Source organism: Eucalyptus grandis, chromosome 9, assembly GCF_016545825.1.
Source record: "Eucalyptus grandis isolate ANBG69807.140 chromosome 9, ASM1654582v1, whole genome shotgun sequence".
NCBI lineage: Eukaryota > Viridiplantae > Streptophyta > Magnoliopsida > Myrtales > Myrtaceae > Eucalyptus > Eucalyptus grandis.
Window position 1 is genome coordinate 39,855,546 of NC_052620.1, and position 26,974 is coordinate 39,882,519.

Consider the following 26,974-nt stretch of genomic DNA (forward strand, 5'->3'; position numbering starts at 1 on the left):
GAACAGTCCTATGCACTAGTTCACTTTGTTGAAAGCCGTAGGACAACAATGGTTTACCTGTCTATTGTGGATCGATCTGCTCTACAAACAGTGTTGACATTGTTGTCAAATCTGATTCATCTGCTTGATTCAATGATACCTCTAAGGAGGTTGTGAAGTGTGAATGTTGTTATAGGCCATATCATACTAAGACTACCTGCTGGAAGTTACATGAAAAACCTTCATATTTTATGCCAAAAGGGTACAAAGAAAGGCAAAAAACAGGGCAAACCATACTGAACCTATTCCTGCTGCACCTACTACTAATATTAGTTTATCCCAAGAAGAACTTCAGACATTTCAATGTCTATTTGTCTATTGAAAGTTTCTGCTGTTGCTACCTCCTCCACGGTTGCCAATTCGCTTTTTCCTTATGCTTCAAACCTACCCCACTCTTCCGGTATCTTCTTTGGAGGTGGGGAGGGGGGGTGTTCTACAAATCAGTTGTTTCCAGCCCGTGAATCATTGATACAGGGGCTACAAATCTCATAACAAGTTATTCTACTCTCTTTCATAAATACACCCCTACTTCCAGCAGAAGCAAAGTTCGTGTGGTTGATGGAACCCTCTCTTCCATTACTAGAAAAGGGTCTATCAATTGTTCCTCCACTTTTCCCTTATCTTCTGCTTTACATATCTCATCATTCTCTACTAATCTCCTTTCTGTCAGTAGTCTAACTTGAGAATTAAACTATAAAGTAATGTTTTTTTCCTTCTTATTGTGTTCTCCAGGATCTGGTTACAGAGAAGGAGATTGGATATGGTAGATTGGATGGTGGTCATTATTTGCTAGAGGGCAGTAGGGTTTCTACTCCGACTTTGTCTTCTGCGCCTCATCAAGTTAATTCGACATTGAGGGATCTCCACCAATGGCACTGCAGATTAGGTCAATACCCCTTTTAGATTTTTTTTTTTTTTAAATTTCCTAGTCTCATCTCAGCTTATAATAAAGATGGGTTTTTCTGTGAAGCCTGTATTTTGGCTAAACAAACTCATTTAACATATCCATCTTCAAATAATAAAAGTTGTTTTCCTTTAATGTGATTCATACTAATGTGCGGGGTCCTTCCCATCGTACTTCTATTTCCGGACATTGATGGTTTGTCACTTTTATCAATTATGATTCTTGTACCACTTGGGTTTTATTTGCTGAAATATAAGACTAACGTTTTTCGATGATTTCAAATCTTTCACAAATTGGTTCAAACTCAATTCAACACTACTGCAAAAATTCTTAGCAGTGACAATGGCACCGAGTACAACGAGGGCCAATTTCAAGTGTATCTCTCTAATCACAGCATTATTCATCAAACCAGTTGTGTTGATACCCCAGCACAAAGAGATGTTGTCAAATCGACATTTGTTAGAGGTCGCTAGGTCTCTTTTGTTTGCCCGTCATGTGCCAGCTCAATACTGGAGTGATGCTATTTTAATTGCTCCCTATTTAATCAATCAGATACTTACTAGAATTCTTGATTCCCGTACACCTTTGATATATTACAAGGATCGTCAACTTTCATTCCATCCCCCTAAAATTTTCAGAGTAAGTTGGAACCCCGTGGTCTACGCTGCATTTTCCTTGGGTATTCAACTAATCAAAAGGGTTATAAGTGTTGTCATCCTCCTTCTAGGCGCACCATTATATTCATGGATGTGATTTTTCATGAGTCTAATTCCTATTATTCTGCTCCACCTCTTCAGAGGAAGTGTCATAGTGTAGAGGTGTTGCCAATCCTAAATGTTCCTAAGGATATTACTTAGTCTCCTCCTCCAATAATCTCTGATGGTTCTTCTCAAGAGGAGAACAATGCAATACTAGAAGAGGATAGTATAATACCTCAGAGGGAGATAACAGAACAACCACTTTAGAGGAAGACATTGAAGACATATCGTTGTAGGGATCCCACTACCAACACCTAAGACCATTGATACATTGCCCGTTTGGTCATCATCTCCGAAGCCGGATTCTAATACTTCTTCTAGTGAGATGTATCCTTCTAATCTTCCTATTGCACTTCGAAAGAGTACTAGAACTTTTTGACAAGCTCTTATTGTGCTTTTGTGTCTTCTCTATCTTCCGCCTTTATTCCACGGATTCGGTAGGGAGCTTTTGCTGATGAGAAGTGTAAGGCAACAATGGTGGAGGAAATACATGCTTTGAAGAAAAATGGCACATGGGATCTTGTTTTTCTTCCTCCTAGGAAGCAACCGATAGGATGTAAGTGGGTGTTTGCAGTCAAACAGAAGATGGATGTTCCTATGGACAGATATAAACCTTTGCTTCTGTTGCCAAGTTGAATACTGTGTGAGTTCTACTTTTTTGTGCTGTTACCTAGGATGGGATCTTCAGCAGTTAAATGTGAAGAATGCCTTTCTTAGTTGAGAGTTAGAAGAGGTGCATACGAAGATTCCTACAGGTTTTTCTTGTGAAACTCAAGGTAAAGTGTGTAAGCTAAAATATCCACTTCACAATTTAAAGCAATCACCTCAAGCTTGGTTTAGTAAGTTTCAAAAAGCTATGGTTTCCGTTGGGTATAAACAGAGTGAGTAATGTTGATCATACTTTGTTTGTGAAAAGATCAGGTGCTAAAGTCCCTAATCTCATTGTGTATGTAGATGATATTGTTGTCACAAAAAAATGATATTCATGAGATCGACAAGTTAAAAAAATTTCTTGGACAAAAGTTTGAGATAAAGGATCTTGCAAAGCTCCAGTACTTTCTTGAGATTGAAGTTGCCAGATCTTCAAAAGGTATCTTTCTATCCAAAGTATGTCCTTGATCTTATAACAAAAGTTGGGTTATTGGGATATCGTCCCTCTAATACTCCTGTTGAGTCCAATACTCGTCTTCGAGAAAAGAACAATGATCCAGTGGACAAGGATCGTTATCAACAGTAAGTAGGCAAGTTGATTTACGTTCCACACCCGACCTGAAATTGCTTTTTCCGTGAGCCTACTAAGTCAATTTATGCAAGATCCACGCTCTACTCATATGTATGATGTTCTTCAGATCCTTCGGTATTTGAAAGAAAGGGATTCTTTTGTCTCCTCATGATGGCTTGAAAGTCAGCCTATATAGATGTTGGTTGGGCTGGATCCCCTGAGTAAAAGTCTATTTCTGGGTATTGTACTTTCTTTAGTGGGAATATAGTGACTTGGCGTAGTAAAAAGCAGAATGTAATTGCTCGGTCTAGTGTTGAAGCAAAGTTTCATGAAATAGCACAAGGAGTTTCTGAGCTGTTATGGCTTAAAGTATTACTTGAAGATCTTGATGTATCTGTTCATGTTCCTATGATGTTATACTTGATAATAAGGCTGCTATTAGCATTGCTCATAATCCTATACAGCATGATCATACGAGACATGTAGAGATTGACAAGCACTTTATCAATGAGAAGTTGGCCAGTGGTTTAATTTGTATGCCCTTTGTTCAGTCCAGTGATCAACTAGCTCATGTGTTCACTAAATGACTAGGGGGCAAATCCTTTCATCCTGTTTTGGTCAAGTTGGGCATGTGTGATATCTATGCTCCAACTTGAGGAGTATTGGAAGGATTTGACTAATAGGGGTATATTTGTCTATTGCCTTTATTATTTTATGTATGGTGGCAATAAGAGTGATATTGTAATTCTGGCCTTTTGACTTTATTATAAATAGATAGCTTGGGCTCAGATTGACCTACCCGAGCATTCAATTCAGTTTTTGTCTTTCAATAGATTCAATTCTCTTCAAATAATATATGGACAAGTGGCTAATTAGTTACCTATATACAAAGTCCAAAATACGCTCGAAACATGGTCTCGGATATTGCTTAAGTTAAAATGAAGAAAACTTTCTCAACAGGAATGCATCAACAATACCTTCTCTGCAAGAGCACCAAGGAGTCGGATGTCAATAGGAAGGGGTTTCTCATCATGTTCCATGAACTCAGCCTGCAGATATTGCCTCAAACATTTCAAATTGCATTGAAGTGCACCAAAAAAGAACAAAAGAAGGAACTCCATTGTCAGCTTTCATTATCAACAATGTATAAACATTGCTGAAAGGAAAATGATAGACAAAATTTTCAATAAGAATACGAGTCAAAGTATAAACCAGATTCAAAGTCAGATTGACTCAAGCACATGGCTCATAAATTTAGACATACCAAGTTAAGAAGTGTTGCATGAATTTCATGAGGAATTTTTGGAGCAGAAAATGCGATCTCTAAATTCCGAACCAAGTGTATCTGACTAGATTCACTCAGCTGTGTCCAACAGCTCACAAAACCAGCTGCAAATAACTCCCTTCCAACAGAGGGCTGAAGATCATTTGGTTAGATTATCATTCCAAAACCAGAAAGTGTGAGATGAGAAATGTTAACCCCACCTGCAACTGTGCCAACCTTGCACATGTTCGCAGAGCTGGTGATGGAGATTGTTTCAAGAGCTCAATACTAAAGTGCCGCATCCATTCAGCCCAATCTTCTATAGTACTGCATTGAGAAGCCTCCCCAGCAGCAAGTAGACGACCAACATTAACCTTTAATAAAGATTCTTAAGTAGTTAAATAAAAACTATTATCACGTCATTGAAAAATGACAGAAAATGTAAGCATTGTGTGAAGGTGGATTCAAGTTACGCATGCTCCAGGACCCCACAAACAAGAGCTAGAATAAGCAAAAGGCAAAAGTGGAATGCAAAAATGAGAATGACCAACAGGCCAGAATTGATAAAAGATGGATGCTCTTCTATCAAAATCTAAGTACCGAAAATTAGCAAGCCTAGACAAGTAAACCACAGTAGTAGATCAAAACACATCATACAGAACAAGAACGATCAAACTATCACAGTAGACAAAAAGTTAAACTGCTTCTAAGTTTCTTTAAATACCAAATCTTATATTTGGTAGAAATGATCAAAACTAAATTATAATTATTACTACACATCTAGAGTAGCTTAAAAGGAGTAAACAGAAAATGCATGCTAACATCAACGAGCCCACTACTCCGACAGATAATGATCCACTTTGAGTCAGAACTTGAACAGAGAAGCAGGGAGAAACTGCAATTCGGTATCTAAAATGTAACCTTTCAGAAATCATTATTTATCTGGCATTGAAAAAAAAAAAAAAAAAAAGCAGTATTTCAATTGTGCAATTTAAAACTTTCAGCCAAAAAAGAGTTCCACAAGTATGGCTAGCTAAATTTAATGAAAGGTATAAAGGCATGAGTCCATGCATGAGAAAGAAAATATACTATGTAAGGATACTTTCTTATGCATGAAGGAGTACAGCTCTCAGCACAGTTATGCTAAGAGCCGAGGAGTTTCGTATTCATTAAGTACCAAGCTAGTTTGCAACGGTCACAAAGCTGATTAGAGAACCCACAGCAAGTAGAAAGAGAGAAGGAAGGAAGAGAGAAGGAATAGAGAGGAGGAGGAGAAGAACGTAAAGAAACAAAGAGAGGGCCGTAGTTTTCTGTGTAACAGAAACCCTACACCCATTGTGTTTATATTAAATATAAATTGTTTATGACCATAATACCCTTATAGACATATAGTATTGGACAAAGCTCCCAATTAGATAAAAAGGACGTGTCTTTAGGCTTCTTTTAGTCTGTGGTTCGTATGAATACCTGATGTTCTAGAGAAATTTTCTTTAATTAGTACTTACCAAGAAAATAGATGGGGTAGATTCGAACTTCGAATCATAAATTTCTCACAAAACCTTAAGTGATATTTTGCTATTCCATGACTCATTAACTTCTTACGGAACCTCATGTTCTAGAGAATTTTCTTTAATTAGTACTTATTAAGAAAATAGATTGGGTAGATTCGAACTCCAAATCATAAATTTCTCACTAAACCTCATGTGATATTTTGCTATTCCACGACTCATTAACTTCCATAGTGGGTGTTGCATGATTTGCCCACTACCAACATTTAATTACGAAAGAACAACTCCCAGTGATTTCACAACTTTGTAGTGTAACCATATAATGACATACTATTCGCGGGTAAAAAGCACCTTCCTCAATATAACACTCCATCTAAAATTACATGTCCCTCAAACTTAAATAATGCATGCGTGTCACACCAAAGACGCAAGAGTACTCTCAAAGAAATCATACTTACTTGGCCTGCCTCTTTCTGTCGAGGCGAAGCCCCAAAAACACCTTTTAACTAATAGTGAGAGTAGAGTATACCTGATGGACTCTATGCTCATTTTGCACATCAGACCCATCTTCATATTGATCATTCTCCACATCATTCAATGGGTCACTGATTACTTCTACAGCAAGCCCTTGGCTTAGCTTTTGAGCAGTCGTGCTTCCTGATATCAGCGGTTCACGTCTATAGATACGACCTTCAATCTCCTCAAATTCCTTATGCTGAAAATAGGTTAACCACTGTCATATAATAATCAATAAAAAGCAAGATTAAGGATGCAATCTGCAAGGAATTTTTCAGTCAGAAGGAGGACCATCAATTGATGTTTTAAAAGAAGTTTGTGTATCGATGGTATGAAGATGGTGAAATCCTCCCCAAGGGCATACGCAAGACAACAAAGTGCATCTACAGCATCCTTCCTGAGCTCATCAAGTTTTCTGCAACTTGAACATAAACAGATTAAGAGAAGTTTCAAAGAATCAACAAAAAGAAACACAGGCATACTTCATTTTCTGTTTTCTTTTTAAAATAAAAAACGGTCAACAGAAAAGATTAAACTTTCAACTTGAACCCAAACATAAAGAAGTGAAAAATGAAAGCCGTGACAATAGAAAGATATAATTAAAAGAATATGTGCTGCATAATCAAAGACAAGATTCAGGCATCATGCAAGAAGACATTGTTCTACTTCTATTAGATATAATTCCATAACTTAGGAATGAACTAACCCATCCAAAACCAGCTTCAAATGATGGACTAGTGAAGATATATGACCAGTAACCTGATAACAGAGAGTGCATATAAGAGTCAAAACAGATTCACCAAAACAATAGATGGAGAAAATAGAACAAAGAACTAGCTATTAGCAAGAATAGAAAGAACGATTAAGGTTATGTGTGTTCCCAAAACCTGATCATCTATATCTATTTCATAGATTTAAATGCATAAAATTAACAAACATAACAAGTGGCATCACCCCATCCTTCCCCTCCTCTTCCAAAAATAATCTCTTTTTCCGTTCTCTGAAAATTATCTTCAACTACACTTCCATAAATTCTACTCGCCTATGAGTAAAAAGAAACATAAAAATTTTCATTTTCATTTGCCAAAATGACACTATCACAACATCAGACAGAGATTGAGAGGTAGGATAAGAATGCTCTTCTTTTTGGTGTGAACTAACATTATAAATTTACCCATTCAACAATTTGCAATGTCATTTTGGACCAATGAAGAGTTCAAAGTTAATCAAGTCTGCCTCTGAGAAATATGACCAGGATTGAAGACTGAAAATGTCATTGCACTTACAATGTTTTTAGGTGGAAAGTTCATATCCACTACATTCGTTAATACAGTGGCAAAGAGCGGCAACTCATAAGGATGTAAATATTAACAATAAGCAAAGAGGACCCAAATCAAAGGAGATGCAACCTATTATCTGATCTCTACCTCAAAGAGGATGTAATTTTCAGTCAATATGAGTGAGAAATTTACATATCTCCAACAAAGATAGTTTCCTCTTCTTACGATTGATTCCCATCAATATTAATGTTACAAGGTGTGACGGTTATTATGGTCATTAAGTATTATTTAATAATAAAAGTGTGAGACGTGGAAAACCCTAATCAGTTTTCACATTCTCCTCCTTTCAGTTTTACACGTTCTCCTCGTTCCTTCTTTATTAATTTCTACATCGCTCTCTTTTCTTCTCCTATATTAATTTCTACATGGTATCGGAACCACATCAACAAGCATCGCTCAACCCAAGCCGGTGTTGGCCAGCCCTCTCGAGTCTAGATTTGATGCCGACAAACGTAGTCGGCTCAGGTCTGGCCTCGTTGGCATAGATTCAATGTCGTCCGACGTCACACTATTTTGTCCATCCATTCAAGATCTAACGCTGGTTGAGCTTGTGTTCCTCCATGCAAGCTGATCTGATTGGTGTGGTCCTCTAAGGTTCGCTCGTGTGTTCGTTGTTCTTAGTTTTACCAAAAAAAAAAATTGCAGCAACTTGCTTGATAGAGATGCTGATCCTGTTCACCATGAAATTGATGTTGGATGAGGTGGTTTCTGTTTGGGCATAATCTATGTTTTTGGGCATTTTTCTTGATGAAATACGATGAGTTGATTGAAGTATTATGGAGATATGGATTGTTTGGAACAAAGGTGATAGTTTGTTGAATTGAATTAGTTGGAGGGATTTAAATTTGATTATTGTCCTGAAAGTTCTTGCGTTATATTGGTACACATCGAATTATGGCGGAGAATAGAGGTGTAGTAGCTGAGGTTGTGTCTACATCCTCTAGTTGTTTGATATAGAAGAAGCTAGAAGGTATCACCAATTTCCAATAATGGAAGAAAATCGTATCGTTAGTGTTGACTAGAAGAGAGTAACAGAATCATCTAACCAGTGATAGATCTGCCTCCGATATAAATTGGGATACTGTGGATGCTAGAATTCTTGGTCAAATGTTGAATTCTATGGAATCTCACATTGTGATTTTGGTTACACATATTAATACTGTGAAGGATTTGTGGGACTACTTGAATGTCCTTTATTCTAGACAAGATAATCTTTCAAGGATATATAAAGTGTCCCAGGAATTTTATAAGGCTAATAGACAGGGTCGGCCACTTACTCAATATTCTGCTAATTTCAAACAAATGTATAATGAGCTTAATTCTCTACTACCCATTACTTCTAATGTCAAGGAAATGCAGGAGCAACATGAGCAATTGGCTGTTATGGGTTTTTTGGGAGGATTAGAGCAAGACTATGATGCTGTTCATTCCGAAATACTTGAAGGAGATAAGACATTTGCTTGTGTTCTAAGGGTCTCACGTGAACCACCTAAGGATGCATTTTCTATAGGTGAGAACTCAACCTTAGCAGCCCAACAAAATCGTGGTGGTAGTCGAGGTCGTGGTGGTGGTGGTGCTAACCGTAGTTTTGGTAGAGGCCAACCACCCTTTGCTAGCAACACTTATAGTGACATAAGGGGTAATACCGGTTTCGTTCGAACTTATCATTACTGTGGTTTACCAGAACATATTCAGAGATTCTGTTATAAGCTTCATGAAAAGCCCTCTCAACAAGCTACAGCTAATGTAGCTAATGCAGTAAAATCTAGTACCTCTTCACAATCCGCTACGGGGGGAAAGTTGATCAGAATGTCAGAAGAGGAATTTGCTAGATATAATAACTCTAGATTTCCCATTTGGTTTCACAGTCCTCCTCTGTAGCTACTTTTTTTCAGACAGGTAATGCAAAAGCATGTCTTTCTTCTGCCTCCCGCCCCTAGGTCATTGATTTAAGTGCTACCGATCATATAACTGGAGTCTCAGGTATCTTTTCTAACTTTCATGAGTCTATGTCTAATGTTACATTAGCTTATGGTTCTCTATCCACAGTGAAGGGGATAGGCACAGTTCCCCAAACATCCTCTATATCTTTATCTTCAGTCATGTATCTCCCTAGTTTTCCGTTCAACCTTATGTGTGTTAGTCAGCTTACTAAAGCATATGATTGTTCCATAACTTTCTATCCCGATTTCTGTGTTTTTCAGGACTTGAAGACAAGGAAGACAATTGGTAAAGGACATGTGTAAGGAGGGCTATACTTGCTTGATGATACTACAAGTGTTGTTTGTTCCGCAGCTTCCCCACATCAAACCCATTATCATTTGAGCCACCCATCCTTGTAAAGTTTAAAAAAGTTAGATCCACAGTTTCAATCTTTATCTAGTCTTGAGTGTGAGTCAGGTCAGTTTGGGAAATTGCACTGTATTAGTTATCGTCCAAGAGTCAATAAACAGGCTTTTCAGCCGTTTGTGTTAGTTCATTCTAACATATGGGGTCTTTGTCCTACTCTTTCTAAGTTGGGTTTCAAGTGCTTCGTTACTTTTGTAGATGACTATTCAAGAGCCACTTGACTATATCTAATGAAAAGTCATTCGAGTTATTTTCTATATTTTGTGCATTTGTTAATGAAGTACATACTCAATTTTCAGCTTTCGTTTGCATTCTCCAAAGTGATAATGCTAAGGAATATTTTTCTGAATTCATGGCCCAACGGGGCATCCTTCATCAATCTTCTTGTTTAGATACACCATAGCAAAGTGGTATCGCCGAACGGAAGAACCGCCACTTACTTGAAGTTGCTCGATCATTGATGTTTGAAATGAAGGTAGATAAATCTTTTTGGGCTGATGCTATCATGACCGCATGCTATCCTTTGTTCTTAAGGGTGCGACACCACTCTCTTCTTTTCCTTCAGAACTCTTGTTTCATTTACCACCTCGTATATTTGGTTGTGTCCGCTATATTCGTGACCATCGTCTAGGACTTTCCAAACTAGACCCCCGGTTTCTTAAATATATTTTTGTGAGGTATTCTCGTACACAATAGGGATATCGTTGTTATTGTCCTTCTTTGAATAAGTATTTCACCACTGCAAATGTTTCCTTTTTTGAGTCGACTACTTATTTTGATTAACCAATGGAGCCTCTTACAGTGGATGATAATTCTTTTACATATGTCATTATGAAACCCACTTCGGATTCTATTCCAATCCCTCCACCAGTTCAGCATGTATACAGTAGACGTCATCAGCATGTGGAGCCCCCTACAAATGTACCTCCGCCTATTTTGTTTTCTCTGTCTTCTAAGTCTAAGGTAAGTCTATCACATACTGATCTTCATATCCCTATTGCTCACCGCAAAGGAGTTCGCAGTTGTACCCAAAACTCTATTGCACAATTTGTCACCTATTCTGGTTTGTCTGCTTCTTTTCGAGCTAGTTTAGACACTATTGATAAACATCCTACTCCTAAAACTAATGCCGAAGCATTATCTAGTCAAGGCTAGAGGACAGCTATGGAAGAGGAACTAATGGCACTTGACCAAAACAAACAAGACTTGGGATCTTGTTCCTCTACGTGAAGGAAAAACTACCATTGAATGTAAATGGGTGTTCACTGTTAAGGTTAATCCCGATGGCTCTCTTGCTCACCTCAATGCCAGATTGGTTGCTAAAGGTTATGCACAAGTTTATGGGGTTAATTATGGTGATACTTTCTCTCCAGTGGCTAAGATGACCTCTGTTCGTCTTTTACTTTCATTGGCTGCTTCTGCTTGTTGGCCTCTTTTTCAGCTTGATGTGAAAAATGTCTTTCTTCATGATGATTTAAATGAGGAAGTGTATATGGAGCAACCACCTGTGTTTGTTGCTCAGGGGGAGTCTAGTCATGTTTGTCATTTAAAGAAATCTTTATATGGTTTGAAGCAATCTCCTAGAGCCTGGTTTAGGAAGTTTACAGAAATGGTACTCCAGTTTGGATTGTTTAGATGTAGTGAAGATCATTCTATGTTTTATCGTGTTTCAAGAGCTGGTCGGATATTTCTTGTAGTTTATGTCGATGATATTGTTATAATTGGAGATGATTCTACAGGAAATGATGAATTGAAATTACATTCACAACAACAGTTTCAAACAAAGGATTTGGGACGACCTAGATATTTTTTGGGTATCGAAGTGGCACGGGCAAAGAAAGGTATCAATATCTCACAATACAAGTATGTTTTGAATTTGCTTAAAAAGATAAGTATGCTAGGAGCAAAACCCCTAGATACACCCATGGAAGTTGGCTCAAAATTAATGGCAGAGGAAGGTGAACTATTGAATGATCTAAAACGGTATCGAAGGCTTATTGGAAAATTGAATTATCTGACTGTCACTCGACCCGATATTTCCTTTTTTGTGAGTGTTGAGTCAATTTATGTCTTCTTCTCGTACCTCTCATTGGGATGTTGTAGTTAGAATTTTGAGATACTTGAAGAAGACTCCAAGTCGTGGTCTTTTCTTTGGTGATCATAGTCACAGAGGAGTGGAAGTATATTTTCGGATGCTGATTGGGCTGGGTCTCCTACAAATAGAAGATCTACATCGGGTTCTTGCACTTTTGTGGAGGGGAACCTAGTATCTTGGAAGAGTAAGAAGCAAAGTGTTGTAGCTAGATCAAGTGCAGAATCAGAATACAAAGCTATGGCTCAAGCTACTTGTGAATTAATTTGGATACATCAACTATTGGTTGAACTTGGATTTGAAGATCCTGCACCAATAAAGTTGTGGTGTGATAATCAGGCAGCAATCCATATTGCTTCAAATCTAGTATTCCATGAGCATACCAAGCATATTGAAGTTAATTCTCACTTTATCCGTGAAAAGCATCAGGTTGTAGTTATTTCTACTAGTCATGTTAGGACCAATTAACAACTAGCTGATATCTTCACCAAATCATTAGGGAGTAGTAGAGTTGAGTATATTTGTAACAAGCTGGGCACGCTTGATATCTATACTCCAACTTGAGGGGGAGTGTTACAGTGTGAGGGTTATTATAGTCATTAACGTTGATAGGGTTATTATGGTCATTAAGTATTATTTAATAATAGAAGTGTGAGATGTGGAAAACCCAATCCGGAGTTTTCACATTCTCCTCATTCCTTCTTTATCAATTTCTACATCGCTCTCTTTTCTTCTCCTATATTAATTTCTACAATTAAAACCAACAATATGCATAACAGATATTTTCCATCAGAAGTAACTTCCACAATTTGTCCTTAAATAAGAGGCACTCATCTTTATTTTAAAGTAGTACTGTCCTATCCTTGACATGTGCTGTGGTGGCATTAAGAGGATCCCACATATTACCAGCTTAACTCATGAAATTAAACTGCCTACCTGAACTCGAGGGATTAATCTGGCTAAAGTTTTAATGGCAGCACGTCGTTTGTCCACTGGAGCATCTTCTTTAAACAATCGAATGAGTGCTGGAAGAAGTAGATGCATGTGCTCATCCAAGGTCCCTGCATTTGTTTAAGAGTAAAGAGTGTGTCCCTCTATGGGTGATAATGCTTCAATACATCAAAATAGAGAGAGGATCTTCACTCAGAATCACATAAGTGGATACTTGCTAATACTTATAACTAAATGCAAGAACAGTCCCACTACTCCAAAGTTCCAAATGAGAAAGGACTTCAATTTTCAGATCATATCTATATAATTTAATACAAATTCCTGTACTAACTCATTAGTTCTAGTACCACTGATCTCTTCAAGACCACTCCCTCTTCATCATGCAAGCATTCCGATATTCCTCCATCCATCCATCCTTCCTTCTCTCAACATGAATATACAAGGTAGACTAATTCTATGGCAGATCGAGACAGATAAAATGAGACAAAAGATTACACTGCAAACTGCTTTAATCTGATGAGATTCTCATTTGATTCTCTTAATTTTACCCAAACTTAACATCAGAAGAGTATAACAGTACGAACCACCAAAGATTTCGAGGGTATGAAGGATATCAAGAACATATGTGTAGTCATTGCACCGTTCTGCATCGCTAAGGACTTGAATACAACATGGAAGTATATCTGGAAGATATGTTCTGAATTCATCATTGAGAGCCAGGCACAACTGTTCGACCAGATGCAGAACCTAAGAATATTTTGGCTGAAAATCAGTCCACACATTCAGCATATTGGCAGACTAAGTAAAAATATGAATATACATACGCACATACACACACAGATATGAATATATATATATATATATATATATATATATAGAGAGAGAGAGAGAGAGAGAGAGAGAAGCTCACTGGACAGCCAAGTGGACGACGATTAATAGCTGGCAAGCTCAGAGATGACCACAGTTCAGAGATTAACGAAAGCAATTCTTGCCGATATTTGCAAATGTGCTGCATAAACCACATAATCTTCCCCATAAAAACCTCCATAGGAGACCAATACAATGATGCAATGAAAGTTTTTACATAAAACACACCTGCCGGACAATGGATATGAGAGTTCCAAGCTTCCATGTTATGAAGTCCTTCAGTGTATCATCACATATACGGACAATGTGAAAGAAATCAGGTAAAACCTGCAGTTAAAAACGACACTCAACAAGAACTGTGAAAAGTATAGCCAAATTCACCTCTCCTCATCCCCCCTCCCCCTTCTTTCTGACGACTTACCTTTGGCAAGTATGTAACGCAACCAAGACCCATCGACTGATCTTGCAAGAAAAGGAGTCGATTAAGTTTCAGAGAGAGCCAAACCAAAAAGTAAAAAGTTTCAGCGCGAAAGAGAGAGATTATATACGCACAACAACTGAAGATTAACGAAAATTCCAAATAAACCACATACCTTAAAAATGAACATAAGTGAGCCAACCACTTTGTAGTGGTGACTAGCGAGGGAGGGGTCCCTAAGAATCCGCATCAGAGAATTTATTGCCACCTGGAGTCATTTATACAAAGAGATACATGAACTTTGCATCGTTAAGCGAAATCCCTAATCCCCATGGATAAAGAATATGAGACTTGGCACAACAGAGTGAGTTTTCTGAGGTCAATATCCTACCGTAGAATGATAATCCTCGGATGTAGCAGAAGACGGCCAAAGATCCATGGGTACTTCATTGATGGTCTGCATGTGCTGGCCTGAATCATCAGTAGCACGAGCAAATTTTCCATGTGAACCAGGCAACATGAGCTGATTCCGTTTATGCATCTGGGGATCCAAAGCACCCATAATCCCAAGAACCTGATAAAAGCACAGGAGAAATTTCATTCGCTTTATTACTTAAACATCACAGTAAATAAGTAGGCATAAATGTACAAGAAGTTTTAACTCATATACCTCAAGAACTGCAAGCCTGGTAGACCATGGTACCTCACCATTCAGCAATTTCAAGAGTAAGCCAAGTAGTGGAGGATACTCCTTGTAAGGAGTTATCACATACCTGCAAAGATCAAATATCAGAACATTCTGAAGGTTTTACATGCATTACAGTTAAATCTCAGAAAACACGAACTCATTTTCTTTGAAAGTAGCCATTAAATCCACATATGGAAAGAATTGAACAAGAGAAGAGACATACACCATTGAAGCATTATCCAGGTAGACATAAGGAAGTGAACAAAGGACCTCACAGTGGCACGAAATTTTATCATAATAGATTACTCAACTATATCTTCCTTAACATTCCTGAATGGAAATTGCAAAGTACTTATTGCCATGTTTACCATGGGATGGAATAACCTTTAGATAAATTGACATGGAGCAACTTTTTACAGATCCGTGAATGCATAGATACAAATATATCTAAGTAATCAGGGAAAGCATGACAATACTTTTATTTCAATATCTAGAATACATTTTCTAGTGTAATCCCATGGATTGTTCAAAATGTAGAATTCATAATTTGAACTATGTGATTCAAATCAACAAAAAATACAAAATGCTTTGACTTCAAGTGTGAAGCATACTATTCGCCAAGATTTAGTCACAATTCCTGTATTCGGTACAACTTGTGGAAAACTTCCAATCAATCGTATTTAGACACTATGATTTTCCCATAACCATGCTAACCATTGAAGAAAGACTTGACCATCCTTCTCTTTCATCTTATTTTTATCTGTTGGAGTTCTACAAAATGAAAATTTTGCAATTCAATGATATCACATATAAAGGATCTGGATTATTAAATTACCTTCATCATCACCCTATTTTATTTAAAGAAATATGAACAAGTATTCCTATTTCACCAAAAAGTGTTGCTCAAGAAAAAACTAACAATACTTTTGAGATTTCTGCTTTATTCAGAGCTAAATGGAAATATTAAGATGGAGATTAAGCTCATATTTCTCCTAAACCAAACAAGAGCCTTGGATGGTGTACTGATTCGGCATACGTCGTAATACAAAACATTATTTCACAATTTCCTGAAAATAATGCTATATTTGGGAGATACGTTTCTCTATAAGCCATTTTACAACCTGTGATGATTCACATTCGAAAAATCGACCAATTTTCCTCATAAACAAAGATAACTTAATTGATACAGCGCCAAGGTGGTGCTAACACAGAGACAAGGAATAAAGGCACTTATGGTCAATGAACTTTTGCAAAATGTTCAATTAAATCCATGAAATTAATTTTTTTTGATTGGGTCCCTGCACTACTAACCTTCATGGTTTTTGGCGGTCCTTTCAAGAAAATATGAATAAAACTGCTACTAAGGACTGCCAAGTCGGTATTGACTGGACCAGTCAGCTTGAGTGGCATTTAAAACCAGGAAATAAAGGGAAACAAATGAATGTTAAATTGCGTTATAAAGTTTTTAACAGCCTGGAGTGTCAAAAGAAAACAGAATCAAAATGCATCCATTATGTCTTTTTAAAGGAAAATGACAAAGAATTTTATATCATAAACTGCCAGCATAGCTTTTCTTTACACGAGCACTCTTGAGATCATGATATGTGCTTACTCATAGGTTAACATGGTAGTGGAAACATGTCTTGATCTCGACATAAGAAATTGTATAACATAAGAAAAATATGACATACCCAGTGCTCTGTACAACCTGACCCAGAGTGGACACTGCCGCTTCTCTTTTTGTGACTGCAGCTCCATCCAATAGAGCATCCACAATTAAAGGCATTAGATCTGGGATATATCGTCGCATTGCAAAGCCACCCTGGACAAACACCAAGACCAAGATTTTAAAGTTTTTAAGAAAACAGAACATTTGCTAGTGGTGCCAGTGCTACACTACAAATAAAGTCTAAAAGCATCAAAGAGCATGAGAGGTCACTCAGGCAACATAACATAAATAACTTAGACAACACAGGGCTCATAAAATAAGACATCCTTGAGGTTTTCAAATGACAGAGATGCAAATACACAACCATTAAAGCTTGTTAAAGGTCGAGCAATGGAGATTTCCTACTTAATTGGATTCTAGTCCTGAAATTCAATTGTTTGTCCAACAAAAATTGTTGGAACACAACCAAGTCTTTCAATATCTCCTCCTATGAGCCATTCTATATGGAACCTTATCTGCAAACCACGTAATTAAAAAGGGACATCAGCAGACTCAGTAGAAAATGCAATAATCACATTGGAAACCTAGGAAATATACCTCGATAATGTATCATCCTATTTCCAGCACTGAGAAAACAATGAACCTCGTTGTTGAAATCAACATTAACAATGGAAAAGAAATCTCTTTTAAAAGAGGGAGAGCACGCAGACGAGACAGTGCTGCTAACTAAACCAAAAGAGGAAACCTCAACAGCCTCTAAAGAAAGAATTCATGCACTCTAACACCACAATGTTTCCATCTTCAGATCTTGTGAAATAAAAGGAAGCCCAAGAATCTGGGCCCAAAACTATCATAGTTGGTCATAAATGATCCTCGGTCATTAACCCAACAGAGGGTCAGGACTTCAAGCAGAATCAAGTTCACCAGGACTTCTGAGGGATTTCAATCCTACTTGATAGCAATTTAAGATCAGTACAACCTTATCAATATTGACAATTCAATTTCCATTTATGCCGAATAAATTAGTTTTGTGTTGAAATTTGAGAATCATTAATATAAGCTTAAAGTTCAATATTTAGAGATGATAAATTAGTTTTGACATTGAAAGTTAAGATTCATAGATATATCTAACTTAAAATTCTATGCTATCATTTTAAGAAATATGAGAATTTCCACACAGAATCAGAACAGTTAAATTAATATTTAACTCACCACTCTAGCAAGATCCCCCACGATTACAAGAACTCCACTTACAATGCCTGTATTAGCATTGCCCAAGGAGCCGTCCTCAAGCCTTGCAACAAGAGCCTGAAATTTGGAATTCACTCAATAAATACAGAAATAAACACTTGAATATGGCTACAATCATCAAATGATCAGTGAAACCTTGTGAATTGGATCCACATATGGGAGTATTAGTCGTTCGCAATTTCGTATTAAGCAACCAAGTAACTTCACGCTCTCTTCTCTGCATTTGCTATCTGCCCTGCTGACAGATAAGCAGCATCTTAGCAAATAACTTGCCTTAAAAGCACCCGAATTCTATTTCTAGCATCAGTGGAAGAAGAATTGTGAAGAAAAGTGTAGTTCAAACAACCAACAGATTAACAGTTATACTTATTTGTTAAACTACACGCCAGTATTTAAAAGCAAACTTAAAAGAACATTTCACATAACCTTTGCTCTAGATATGTCAGCAACTGTATGAGATGACGACGAAGAGATGGAAGGACATAGGCAGGGTTCTTCTCAGATAACCTCCCACCTACTGAGATAGCATATTCCCGAACATCGCAATCCTTCCAAAAGGTGTGCAATATATCAGTAAAAGGTAATGAATACCAACATTGGACAAAAAACGCAAAAAAGGACTTAGGTACAAAATATAAGCTAAGAGTAAAGACAAAGAGGAATCTGCAAAAAGAAAACGGAGAATTTTGCTATACAAGATTGAGAGTGTGATAAGATCTTACACCCTTAGTCTGTAATTTCATTAATTAGAAGCAGCATTAATTTGAGACATACAAACAGGCCCCAGTAACTAAAAGAGAGAACATAATAAGTGCCTATTTGGTAACCATCCCAATAGTGCCTGATTCTGATTTTTTCTTCCGGGGAGTAGTTTGGGAACAAAATCGTGTTTGGTAAGAATTTTATTCCCGGAAACAAATTTCTATTTTTTTGTTCCCGGAATTAGATTTGGAACAGAATCAAGAATCAAAAAACAGTTGATTCTTGTTCCCGAGAAAAAATCTAAGAATCAAAACCAACTCTTCTTCTTCTTCTCTTTTCTTCTTTCTTATTGACCGCCATCCTACAGTTGCCATCTGCTGCTGCCACCACTAGTAACCTGTCCGGCGAGCTTGCCGGAGGCAAGCCAGGCTGCTGGGGAGCTCACCGGTGGCCAGGCGGGCCTCGCCCAGCCCCGATGAGGCCCGCCTGGCCACCCGCGAGGCTCGGCCTCGCTTGGCCTGTGCAAGCCTCGCAACGCCCAGCCTCACCAGTGGCCAGGCAGGCCTCGCCCAGCCCCGAGAGGCCAGCTCTGGCCACCGGCAAGGCTCGGCCTCGCTAGATCTCGGCGAGGCCGAGCCTTGCAGGCCTCGGGTGAGCCTCGCAAGCTCCAACCGCTGGTGAGGCTCGGCCAACGAGGGCCGGCCTCGCCGATGGCCGACGACGCCCGATGAGGTCGCCACCCTCGTCCGGTCGGTCGGTTGCTCTCATCTAGTCGGTCGCCGGTCTAGTGACCGACCAGCTCAAGAAGAAGAAGAATAGGAGAAAAAGAGAAAAGAAAAAAAAAAAAAAGTATAAAAGTATAAAAGTTATTTAAAAATCAATTTTAATTTAAAATAGAATCAATAAGACGGTGCCAAACGCAATTCTATTCCAAAATTAGAAATTTTGGACAGTTACCAAACGGCTTAAAATGCTTATAATATGTTCTCAAGAATAAAATCAAAAAGGGCGCGCATGGAATTATTTACGTTCACTTTTTCTGTTCTCCGAGCACGAAACATTGTTTACCCGGGTAACAATTTTTGAACAAAAGAACGCGTTTTTGTAACGTTTGGTCCGAGAATAAAAAATGAAACACGTTTGGTAAATTTTATTCTTTTTTTGTTTCTTTTAATTTTTTAAACATTTTTATTTTATTTTTCATGTTTTCATTTCTTTTTTATTTTTTTTCTTTTTTTCGGCCGGTCCACCGGCCTCCGGCGACCGGCCGACGGGGCGGGCCTCGCCCGGCCACGGCGAGGCTCGGCATCGCCCGCGCGGCGAGGCTCGGCGTCGCCGGATCTGGGCGAGGCCAAGCCTCGACGGCCGGTCACCGGCCATGGCCGAGGCCGGCGAAAGAAAAAAGAAGAAAAAAAAGAAGAAAAGAAGAAGAGAAGAAGAAGAGAGAAGAGAAATGTTTCTTCAAGAAATGTTTACGGAGCAAGAAACAACAAATTGTTGTTTCTTTTTTTTTTTGTTCTTATTTCGTTCCGAAACAAAAAAAGAACTGAAACGCAACCAAACGCGTTTCTGTGCTTTTTTGTTCTCGAACACTTTCCATCTGAAGTGTTCGGGAAACACTTTTTTGGAGTATTTCCATGCACACCCAAAGAATCATTTCTTATCAAAATCTGCTCCCGAGAACAAAATCGTTACCAAACGCGCCCTAAGTCACAATACAACCAATCTGGACAACACCTCCAACATTCCCATTCTGCATCAAAGCATACTGATTTTACCTTTAATAAACTCAGACAACTTTGCCAGTGTAAAGGTCACAGATAGTACTACATCTATGCAAGTACCACTTCCACTAGCAAAAAAAATGTAACTGTACTATTACCAGCTAATCTATGCTACAACATTCCAGAACATCAGCCTGTCAATCTTATAGAAAGAAGGGTCAGCAATAGGGGAAAGATTATTTGATTATAGAGGGCAAAACTATTGAATTCAATTAGGTGACAGGTGTAGACTAATTAACATCACAATGAATGTAAGGCTTCTTCAAATTTTCATCCTCCCTTATGAAATATTTCTAATGATTTTGGATAAGTGCAACATTCTAGGACGTTTGCTTCTCAAAACTAGAACACCCAAACAGCTCGAAGGGGCAAATCACAAATGTCAAACACTTCATTATACAGAAGTTCATGATTTTTTGTGGCTCATCTATTTTCTTCGTCCATAAACCCTTAACAATTGGGACCACGACAAAAAAATAAATCATTCCATTCTCTCCATATTTCCTTTACTAAATCATTTCAGGTCCTCGAAATACATATATCAATGCTGGGTAAGGGTTGAGGATAGGACACCAATCATGATCAAAGTTACTAACCTAGTTTGTTACCCACAGAAAGTATCTGGGCTTTTGGAGGTGTGTACACATGTGCACCTGTATTTGCATAACTATGAATGTCTGCTTGTGTGCATGCAGGTATACATTACTTTTTTCAAATTCACAACATCCTTCAGAGAGAAGAAATAAATGAGGGAATAAGAGAGTACCTCATCATTTAAAGCAGCAGAAACTGCACTGAGACAATCTGCCTGTGCTAAATACTCATCAAATCCTCTATTCACATGCAAGGAGAAGAAGATGAACCGCCTTATGGTTACATCAGCATCCGCAACAGCAGCGATGAGGAGTTTGTCAACAAGCTGTAACAAGGATCAGTCATTGTAAAGGGTCAATGCAACACAGATTCCATGATTAGCCATCTCAATACTTAGTTTTCATAGAAGAGTCCCAGTTGAGAGCTGCGAAGTTAAGAGGAAAGGAAAATTCTAGCAGAACACCACAAATGATTCCTCTTAGGCTCTTACTACTTTTTGGTTAGTGTAGAGGTAGAGAAACGAGGGAGTTTTCAAGGGTGTGTAAGATGATTTAGCAAATATAAAGGACTCATGGCTGTTTTACATCAACTTTGTTTGATTACCAGACTAGATTGGTAGAGGTTCATAAGTTAGACATGTTGAAAACCATGATTTGTAGAAGATTTCTGTGTAGGGGTTGACGCTCCCTCAGTGCCACTCAATAAAATTTTGTTTTTTATGGAGGAAAATATGGTAGAAGTATGATCTCAAGTTTAATACTAATCACATGATATCATAAAAATCTAGGGCAATTTCTGTAAACCACATTTTAAAAGCATGATGGTGTGTGCACAAGATATGCTCCCAACACAATGCAAATACCCTATCATACCCCATAGGCTACATGTTGGAAAAAATATGACACTTTTCATCCTATCTAAGCTTTTGGTTTGTCATCAAATGGGATATAAAAGGACATATCCCGGGGGGAAAAAACCCACCTTGAGGAATAACCAGGTAGTATTTCTCTATCAAGTAAAAATAAATAATAAATTAAGAAAAGCATGGCCACTAGGCTTCAAAGAGAGGCAAGGAGAGAGAGCAGCGGCAGTCCATGGCCATGGTGAATGGCGACCATACTGCTGCAGTCACCATTCTGAGGCACACCACCACGGGAGTGACCACCTCCAGATCTCTATTTCTCTCAATCTCCACACACTGATCCAAGATCAGCAACTGATACAGTGAAGCAGTCCATGAACTTAGGGGTTGGCCACCACCTCATTGAGGTAACTTCTCAGCCTAGAGTTTTTTTTCCCCCGATTTCACAATGTATTTTAAATTTATTATTATTAATTTGGTCCAATTCCCTTCACACCAAACACCCAGTTTAATAGTATATGCGCATACCGATTTTATATCCATTCAATTACCAAACGGAAGACAGGAAATGACATATCCTACCCTATCTTATACTGTTCTATTCCAAACCTATCGAACCAAGTAGTACTGATGATCAAATGCAGCAACAATGGTCATATAGCCCAATTCAGAATTTCAAATGAACCGCAACATATTAATCTTACGGATCAAAATTTACAAAACAAATGTTTCAGTGTGGATGGTACTTCAGCATTAAAGAGACATGTTTCTTCAGGAAACCACAGTTTCAGTTTGAGTAGCCAATGACAAAGTGATCCGAATGTGTATCCTCATGTCAGGAAAAAAGTAACAGCGAAAGAGATTGATGATAATACAGCACCACCTTAGAAAATGGACAAGAACACCAAACAGACTAACTCAAGAAGACTTAAAACACTGAATAGTTTCACATTGCTACAATGTACTTTATTTTCACCCATAATATACACATGCACAAACTTTACACATAAACTGATAAAAGAAGATTGACACACAACAATTACAAGAAATCACCTCCTCAATCAGCTGCCTTCGCTTTCCTCCAGTTCGATTTGATCTAGTCGCACCAAATTCTGTGGATTTCACATCGGAGAAGGAACTTGCAACCAGCCTGCAACAGCATAGTGCTGCATCTTTTCGTGTTCCTCCATCTTCATCGTCCAAGTACCCAACAACCGATTCTTTGACAAATTCAAGAAGCTCGTGACCCTAAAGATGATAGTGTCAGCATCAAGCCATGATTGATATAATATGCAATCTTCAAATGAAACAGTCACCGTTTAGCACCTTAAAATTGAAACGTGCAAGAGTCTGCAGAGCAAGTTGCACAAGGGCCAAACCACTGAACTCCGAGAGTTGCTGTGAAGTATTCATCATGCACCCTCGAACCATGGCTACAGCCGGCCTTGCTTGAGGAGGATGTGACTTGGAAAGAACATTTGAAATGCAGCTGAGCAACTGAACTTGTATTGTAGGTAGCATAGATGGAATACTGAAATAAAATTAAACGGAAAGTAAATTCTTCATATTTTATCACCACAATAACCCAGACAAGAGATATACCACCATATTGTACCTAATTGTTATTTTCTCAAGAGCCTCTATAAGCATTGGAGAAAGACCAGCTGAAAACATAACATCCAACAGTCCACGAACGTGAGATTCCACCTTCGGCCCCATGGCTTTGGCAATGTTTTCAACGCATGCCAGAGCCTCAAGTGAAGGCCTACCTCTATGTTGAGCAATCTACGAATCAGAAAACGCCAGATATTAAGATGTTTTCGCCAACATTGATAGAGCACCCCCTCACTATGGACAAGTTGGTCAGAACCAACAAAAATGGAATATATGCTAAAAATATTTTTTTCAGCTGAAGAATAACTATGCTAACATATCAATCATTCCACCAACATGGCAGTACATTGTTGCAGACATATTGGCTTTCAGCCTCGAACCAGTATTCATGCTTCCATGTTGGTTAACAGGAAGCATGCATCTCTTAATTATGCAGCTCTACCCTGCATAATCGAAGTCTCTTCTTTTTCTTGTGAAAGCAAAGAACAAAGAAACTTTACACAAGAAAGGCATATAGAAAATTACAGACAAGAGTCTGATGAGTCTAACAACCTACCCAAATTGGAAAGTGGTTCTTCGTAACCCGAATACTCAAAAATATAACCATGATCGAACTCTCTTAACTTTAAAGAAAAAAAAAATTGCTGCAGCCAGAATGTTTACTTTATAAGCAACAATTGAAAGTGAGAGAAAATACTTACTGCATCACGAATGTGAGACATAATTGTCGGCAAATAATCAATAAGTTCCCTATCTAGAGCACCAGCCATCTCACCAAGGGCTATAAACCCACTGGCTTGTTCATCTGGTGTCTGCAAAACTGCAAGTATATGCTTCATGCATATCTGTAGGAAAAGTAATTTTGAAATGACATCAGGAGCTACCAAAGAGCCCGCATAGAGAAAACAAACGAGATGAGATGCTAGCAAACCATACATAGTGTGTAACAAATCGATTACGAAGGAAATATGCAATCCGAGGTAACAATGATGTTATGCTGCGTCGAACAAGCCGATCCTTGTGCTCTAAATATCTAAGAACAATTTCGGCAACTTCTCTGTACCTTGAAATCATGAATCCACCTGTATTCCTGCATAAGGAAGGAACAACTAACTTTTACCGCAAGAAAAAAACATTTTACACCGCAAGTGACATTTCCATGCATCAAAACCTCAGTTGGGGCCTTTTCTATTAGGCCACGAACTTCTTCCTCTGTTGATTGCATTATTTTCACAAACAAACATAACCCACGGGGAGCAATAATGTTCCTCTGAAATTATGTTCTGTTTGTAAGAACACCAGACATGTATCACAATCCCAGAAGAAGCATGGATTTTTAAATTTTTAAACATCTAGAGTACATGGAACAGAAGTGCTTTCAAGTTTACTAAGAAAACAGTACATTTATCAGATAAGAAACTTCAAACCAAGCAACTCAACCAAAAAATCAACCTGCCATAAAGATTGCAACTAATTACAGCAGAGAGGACCATCATTACTAACCTTAATAGTTCCCCAACAGCAAGCAATGACCCATGTATGCTGTGAACAGGAGCATTTCTACCCAAGCCATCTTGCGTGGCCTCAAACATACGATAGTACCTGTCAAAGAATAAAAAGTCAGAAAACTAAATCAAAGTTCAATACTATGGAGGACAGAGAAAAATTTATCATAAAAGATATAAGAGCGCGCAGCTTTGATTTTTTCAAGCTAAGGATACCGAGGATCCTCTAATATGGATCTATCACCATAATATGGACTGCATAAAGACATCAGTATCTCCATTGAATTGCTAGAATTATTGTTTCATTAGCCAAGATGGAGCATCAGACTTCTCTACATCTGAATTAGTGATTTGATGGGGTCAATATCCCGTTAATGTCTCAAATCTAGACATTCAAAAATCATCAGGAGTTTACTCTGCTAAAGTTTGCAGATCATCTGTTAATCTGTTAATCTGCCTTACAAAGGTAACTATGTTCAGAATGAGGTGCAATTTGATAGGAAAGAAAAGAGGCCACTAACCCTGACAGTATAATTCAGATTAAACGTATTCCTTATATTAAAGTGAATTATATACTAACAACAGTAATATCATGGATGTCTGATACATTAAATTCCTAAACATGAAGTAAGAAAACCCAAAAAGTAAGGAAAATTTGCACAATTACGATGTGACAACAGCAATGCTCTCTTGATTTCAAAAACAAACTCCTTAAAAACTCCATGATAACTGAAGTACCACAAATAATGACGACAATAAATGCATTTGCCCATTCTATCATGAACAAAATGAAAATCATATGGATGAACTGACCATTGCACACGCCAACGCGTTTCTCTCTTCTCAATAACACGAAGGCAGGCACGTAATGCCTCCACGGCCAGTTCTCGTATTTTCTCATCTGGATCCCTCAATGCAACCCAGATAGCATTAACAAATTCAGGAACATGGACATTGAAAACAGTTGAAGCATTCACAGCCATTTCCTACACCAGACCAGAGAGTATACATCATTAACATTTGAACACAGTCAGATATCAAGCCAAGCGGTTGATATGGTCCGGAAGATGGGCAGATAATCCATCAAACAAGTAGTTGCTCCACCATGAAATTCAACAAATCTGGAAGATGCAGCTAAGCAACCTCCACTTGAAAAACAACTTGCTCAGCATGAACGTACATAAAGAAGCACTTACCTTCAAGATCAGAACAGCTGCAAGAAAACGATGCTCCACTCTGTCTCCACGAAGCCAATCCAGAGCAATTTTTAACTACAAGAATAAAAGGTCCATGTTACATACAATGCCAAAGGCATACAACTAACACATAGAAAAGTGACGCACCTGGCATTCCATCTCATCAGCAATCATCACTCCGCCAGCTGTTGCTAGATGGCCCAGAACACTACTAGCAAGGACCAAAATTCTCTTATCACACTTTACTTCGAATACCGTTCGCACGTAATTTGCGAATTTCGAAACCTTGGAAGCATTCTCACCAAGATCAACATCTATATGCTCATCAATGACTCTTAGAGCACCCAAGTTCTCATCAGGATCCTTGCTTTCTAGAAGAGCCGATATGCGATCATACAACTGATCCATAAACTGAGCAAAAGCTTCCCCACTAAGCTCTCGAGCTTCTTCCTCCACGTATTTTGTTAAAGCTGATGATGCCCCCTCCTATTGTGGTTTTCAAGGAATCAAACTGCGTTAAAGGAGGAGTGATAGCATGGCGAGTGATTACAGGAGCAACATAGTATCAACAAATTACATAAGAATATTGCTAGATTATTCCCCATCAATCGAGACAAAAAGGAGCCATTGGCTTGCAAAATATCAAATCTCTCATTAAATTGATCTCAGCCCTATTTGTTGATATAAACTGGATACATCCTGGGGAAAAAAAATAGCCCACCTAGAAGAGGAATAACCAGGTAGTATTTCCCCTATCTGGTAAAAAAAAAATTAAGAAAAAACATGGCTACTAAGCCTTGAAGAGAGAGGCAAGGAGAGAGAACAGCAGCAGTCCGTGGCCATGGTGAAAGGCAACCATACTGCTGCAGTCACTATTCTGA

At 38.2% G+C, this 26,974-nt stretch overlaps 1 protein-coding gene across 14 annotated transcripts in view; it reads right to left on the minus strand.

Annotated features, from left to right (window-relative positions):
* LOC104419805 (serine/threonine-protein kinase TOR) overlaps positions 1 to 26,974 on the minus strand; it is a 59,265-nt gene that overhangs the window by 20,965 nt on the left and 11,326 nt on the right. For 12 of the 14 annotated variants that reach the window (XR_005546513.1, XR_005546515.1, XR_005546514.1 and 9 more), the window contains 28 exons: positions 26,241 to 26,579; positions 26,094 to 26,168; positions 25,711 to 25,883; positions 24,896 to 24,994; positions 24,329 to 24,482; positions 24,094 to 24,237; positions 23,394 to 23,563; positions 23,105 to 23,309; positions 22,832 to 23,026; positions 21,089 to 21,241; positions 18,263 to 18,384; positions 17,972 to 18,071; positions 17,798 to 17,893; positions 16,608 to 16,738; positions 14,899 to 15,001; positions 14,620 to 14,802; positions 14,404 to 14,496; positions 14,232 to 14,267; positions 14,039 to 14,137; positions 13,854 to 13,952; positions 13,528 to 13,690; positions 12,929 to 13,053; positions 6,918 to 6,970; positions 6,503 to 6,626; positions 6,225 to 6,410; positions 4,409 to 4,561; positions 4,188 to 4,340; positions 3,901 to 3,972 (listed from right to left, as the gene is read on the minus strand). Coding sequence is in view for 11 of the 14 variants with exons in the window: in XM_010031582.3 (XP_010029884.2) it covers positions 3,901 to 3,972; positions 4,188 to 4,340; positions 4,409 to 4,561; positions 6,225 to 6,410; positions 6,503 to 6,626; positions 6,918 to 6,970; positions 12,929 to 13,053; positions 13,528 to 13,690; positions 13,854 to 13,952; positions 14,039 to 14,137; positions 14,232 to 14,267; positions 14,404 to 14,496; positions 14,620 to 14,802; positions 14,899 to 15,001; positions 16,608 to 16,738; positions 17,798 to 17,893; positions 17,972 to 18,071; positions 18,263 to 18,384; positions 21,089 to 21,241; positions 22,832 to 23,026; positions 23,105 to 23,309; positions 23,394 to 23,563; positions 24,094 to 24,237; positions 24,329 to 24,482; positions 24,896 to 24,994; positions 25,711 to 25,883; positions 26,094 to 26,168; positions 26,241 to 26,579 (3,798 nt within the window). In the remaining 3 variants the exon portion in view is untranslated. Of the gene's footprint in view, positions 1 to 3,900; positions 3,973 to 4,187; positions 4,341 to 4,408; positions 4,562 to 6,224; positions 6,411 to 6,502; positions 6,627 to 6,917; positions 6,971 to 12,928; positions 13,054 to 13,527; positions 13,691 to 13,853; positions 13,953 to 14,038; positions 14,138 to 14,231; positions 14,268 to 14,403; positions 14,497 to 14,619; positions 14,803 to 14,898; positions 15,002 to 16,607; positions 16,739 to 17,797; positions 17,894 to 17,971; positions 18,072 to 18,262; positions 18,385 to 21,088; positions 21,242 to 22,831; positions 23,027 to 23,104; positions 23,310 to 23,393; positions 23,564 to 24,093; positions 24,238 to 24,328; positions 24,483 to 24,895; positions 24,995 to 25,710; positions 25,884 to 26,093; positions 26,169 to 26,240; positions 26,605 to 26,974 lie in introns of those variants that run through there. The other 2 variants (XM_039301712.1, XM_039301710.1) reach the window with 2 other exon arrangements.